This window comes from Phaethon lepturus, unplaced genomic scaffold (assembly GCF_000687285.1).
Source record: "Phaethon lepturus isolate BGI_N335 unplaced genomic scaffold, ASM68728v1 scaffold20779, whole genome shotgun sequence".
NCBI classification, from domain to species: Eukaryota; Metazoa; Chordata; class Aves; order Phaethontiformes; family Phaethontidae; genus Phaethon; species Phaethon lepturus.
The window spans coordinates 5,776-10,267 of NW_010561509.1; the positions used below are offsets into that span (position 1 = coordinate 5,776).

The 4,492-nt window shown below is 52.1% G+C and overlaps 1 protein-coding gene across 1 annotated transcript in view; it reads left to right on the forward strand.

Annotated features, from left to right (window-relative positions):
* Positions 1-2,370, forward strand: part of IRF8 (interferon regulatory factor 8) — a 6,367-nt gene extending 3,997 nt beyond the window's left edge. The window contains exons 6-8 of the mRNA XM_010294036.1: positions 186-572; positions 906-1,021; positions 2,055-2,370. Coding sequence (XP_010292338.1) covers positions 186-572; positions 906-1,021; positions 2,055-2,231 — 680 coding nt within the window. The 3' untranslated portion in view covers positions 2,232-2,370. The remainder of the gene's footprint in view (positions 1-185; positions 573-905; positions 1,022-2,054) is intronic.
* Positions 2,371-4,492: the final 2,122 nt, after the last annotated feature.

The window sequence follows — 4,492 nt, forward strand, 5'->3', positions numbered from 1 at the left end:
TGATCGGCGCTGCTACCAGGCTGAGTGCTGCAGGAGATGTCCTCTAGCCATAGGACGTCTCCTCCATCCAGTGAGACTTGCTCCCAGGAAATGTTGCTGCTCTCACGGGGTTTGGGCAATGCAGTGAAGAGCAAGCAGGATTTGTCTTCTCCTGATGGGTCACGTATATGCCCATCACCTCCCAGGTTACTCCCAGATGGTGATCAGCTTCTACTACGGCGGGAGGCTGGTGGGCCACATCACCACCTCGTGCATCGAGGGCTGCCGGATCTCGCTCAGCCAGCCCTCCAGCCACGGCGAGAAGCTCTACGCCCCAGATGCCCTGGAGCACGTGCGGTTCCCCTCGGCCGACGCCATCCAGAATGACCGCCAGAAGCAGATCACAAAGAAGCTCTTTGGGCACCTGGAGAGGGGTGTCCTGCTGCACAGCAACAAGCAGGGCATCTTCATCAAGAGGCTGTGCCAGGGCAGGGTCTTCTGGAGCGGGAACACCATGGTCTACAAGGACAGGCCCAACAAACTGGACCGGGATGAGGTGGTGAAGATATTTGACACCAACTTGTTCTTCAGAGGTTTGTAGGAGTGTTCCCCTCTTTATCTTTGCCCACTCGATGGGGGTTGAAAGGGTGGAGGCCTCTGCCTTGGAGCACTCCCAAGTCATCACTGCCCATCACTGATGGCTTACCCAAGTGTTCTGGATGAGTCGCTGATGCTACCAGATCTAGGAAGGAATAACCTGGTGTTTTGTGTCACTTAATTGCCTCCCAGTTGGAGGCTTTGCATAGCAAAGCTAGCTTCTCTTGAGCCTCCAGCTTTCTTCCACAGCAGGGTGCTTGGTCCCAAAGCTGTGTAGCAAATGCTGGCAGCTTGCAGGCAGCTTCCGACTGTTTCCCCTCTCCCTGCAGAGCTGCAGCAGTTTTACAACAACCAGGGCCGCTTCCCGGACAGCAGAGTCATGCTGTGCTTCGGAGAGGAGTTCCCAGATGCTGTACCCCTGCGGTGTAAGCTCATCCTTGTCCAGGTACGGAGGGCTGCCCTTTGGAGCTCTGCTGCTGAATTTCCCCCGCTGTCTGGACCATAGTGCCCTTCTTCCCTCACAAGTAGGGCTCTAGCTTCAACCCCTGGAGCCACAGAGCATTGGGGTGGCATGAGCTGATCCACAGCCTCCTGAGAGGTGCTTGGGCTGATCTGGGTAGATCGTGTTTGCAAACAAAGCTTTTCTAAATGACAAGGAAATCTGTTCTCTTCCTCCTGTTACTGCCTCTTGGCACTGGGACCTCTGCCCTCTCCTGTGGGAAATGGGGGAATAAATCCCTGGAATGGTTGGGTTAAGGGGCAGCCTCAAGCTGAGCAGCCAACAGATGTGGTGAACCACCATGGTGGGCAGCAGCGGGGCTGGGAAACCCTTGGGAGGGTGAAGGAGGGGATGGGATAGGATGAGAGGAGCAGTCCCTGTGGCTCTGGCCAGAAACTTCTCCCTGGAGAATCTGAAGCAATTCTGGGATCTCAATGCCTTGGGGCAATGTGTAGGGTCTTTCTGGAGCCTGCAGCCAGTGTGGGACCCCCTTGGGCCGTCAGGGCTGCGGCAGCAGGGATGTGGCATAGTAGGTTGCATCCACCCTTGAGCAAGCAGGGACCCACCAACTCTGTGAGGTCCTGGAGGGGATTTTACAAGTTCAAAGACTGGTCCTATGCCTCCCTGCACCACTTTCTGACCTGGTGACAATTTCTTGCCTTGGGTGCCTGCACCAGAGGATCACTCTGTGCTGGGATGTCTCCCAGCCTGTCCTCACCTCCCTATAGCTCTGCTGGGAGAGGAGCTCTTGTCACTGCTTCTGTTCTCCTGGAAGTGCTTTGTCAAGGTGGCTTGTGGAGTGGGACAAGTCAGCCTAGCTGGACCTGGCCACCTGGGTCTGTTGGGCACAACTGCTCTGCTGTGTGTCTCCCACCCCATATGCTGTTGCCTGGGCTGGTGGGGGTGGGTGGCCGCCGTGGGAGATGCCCAAAGAGGTTTCTCTTCATTCAGCATCTTCATGACTTTTCTTTTTGCATAGGTGGAGCAGCTGTGTGTCAGGCAGGTGGTGGAGGAGGCTGGGAAGACCTGCAGCAGCAGCCCCATGCTCCCCATAGCTGATGAGACCCAGCATGACCAGGTGTACAGGATCTTCCAGGACATCTGTGGGACACACCAGCGGCCTCTCTTCAGAGAAAACCAGCAGATTGCTGTCTGAGCCTCCTTCTCTGCAGACATAGCCTGGTGGTTTGGGTTGATCTAGACCCAGTTTGGTCCCACTGATGCCTAAATTCCCCTTTTGGAAAGTTGGTTTTTGCTCTTTGAGTCTTACACTCCAGAGTCTGTATCAATACAGCAGTAAAAATTGCCGTGAGAAAGTAGGTTGGATGCTCGGTGTCTGTCCCACAGACACTTTACTGATTAAAAATGACTTCTGTACCAAGCAGGGTAGTCCCGGTACCCTTGTCTCTAGCTAATGGCAGCGGGAGGAGGGAGTGTCTGAGCTGTGTGGGAAGGTCAGGGCTGGGAGTGCTTTGTGTTGTCTTTGTTAATGGCCAGTCAAGCAGAAACCCAAAATCAACAGCTATAACTACCTGCAACTCAGACCTTGCTGAGAATAGTGATTTGGTAGGAGGTTGTTCTTGAAAAAGCCTTAAAATGCTCAAATGTAGGAAATTCTTTCCAGAAATCAGGTTTTCATTTCCCCAAAGAGACCTGCTGATGGAGCATAGGGTGTGCCTTCCGAGGAGAACCTTCAGAAATTCCTCTTTATTTTTGCTCTAAGGTTTATATGTCTGTCAACCAAAGTATTTGGAAACCAATTCAGAGATTAGATATGTAAATGTTGAATATAAGAACCTAAGAATCTTAATTTTTCCAAGCTAGACACAGAGTTTATATAAATATATCTTTAATTTTAAAGACTGCAGCATAGCATGAGTAGGTTGGCTTCATCGTCCCAAATGCACATGTTGGTCTCTCCCAAGCGTGACCAGGCAGTGGCATCCATGTGTAAATCCTCATTAACACGCTTTGTGTGTGCACCCAGCACCAGGGTGCTGCTTGGGCATGGGGCTTGTACCTTGCAGCTGACAACCAGGACTGCATGTGTGTGCTACTAAGCTGCCTATTTATTTTATGCCTGAGGTTTATTAAATTTTTTGGTAATTTTTTTATCTTCTTGCAATTAAAGTGCTATATTTTGTATTTCTCTTGCAATGTGGTTTTTGGTTGCAATGAGTGGGGTGTTAAATTGCTGGTGGGGAGAGCCTGGTATCTCTGACTTGCGCCTGCCCTCGTCTTCCCTGTGGTGGGGTCTGCGTTAAGCCTCTGCTGTCTCCTCCCTCCTGCTCTGCAACTGCCCATCTCTGGGGCAGGAGGGGAAGGAGTCAAAACGCTGTAATGCAGTGGAGGGAGGAAGAGGGTCTTGCTTGTTGGCCTCTGAATCAAGGGAGCATGAAGATGGGTCCCTTCTCATCTGCCACAGCATTGACCTGGACTGTGATGCTCCAAGGTCATGGCATGGGGAGGCAGTTAGTTATGGTCCTGCTCAAAGACATTCTGTAGTCCCTTCCCCCTTTGTTGCCTGGTGGAGCCTTTCCCCACTGTCTTCTTCCACCTTTCTCATGGGCCAGGTCTAGTGGAGGCAGGTGTTTGGGGAGAACCAAGGGCAAAAAGGGAGCATCTGTCTTGGTCGAACAACACAGTCAATGATTCATGGGGGAGTTTGAGCATGCATGCCCTCACCTGCCTTCATCTCAAAAGGCAACACCACAAGAGGCTCTGGAAAAGGGGGAGAACCATGTTTGATTTTTCCTCCATGAAGGACAAATATGAACAGCCACTCCTTCTCCACAGCAGACTCTGCCATGTGCTCTGGGTCAGCCCTGCCAAGGGCTGCAGGCAGGGAAGCTCCAGCTGTCCAGGGCAGACCCCAATAGGTACTTGTGAAGGGGATGTTTGGAGATGCAGGCAGCTGGAGACTGAGTCTCCTTGGGAGATGCTGAGGAGATGCATGCAAAGCTGTCCTCCCCGCTTGGCTATCAAAGCAGATCAACTGCTTTTTTGCTGCTCTGCCTCTTTCTATTAGTGATAGAGACCTTCCCAAGCATAAGCGTGTGGTCAGGGCACAGTTTAAGATGTGAGGACCCTGACCTGGGGTGAGTTGACCACAGCTCAACTCTGTTCTAGGAGGTTGCTGTTCTGGCTGCAGGATTCCTAGCTGTTTTGAGGTGAGCAACTCATCCTTCCTAATGAGGCCTCCCTAAAATAAGCATTTGGCTCTCACGGGACTTGAAGGTGACCCCCCTGCATCCCTCCAGGGTAAGCAGTTAGAGCCTCTGTCCCAAAGAACAGTAGGTGCACAGGAGACAACACAGCTTAGAGCACCCAAAAAGTGCTCTGAGATGGGAGAGCCAGCTGAAACTTTGTGGTTACACATTAGGATTAAGGAATGCTCTGCATCCCCAGCTATTTATG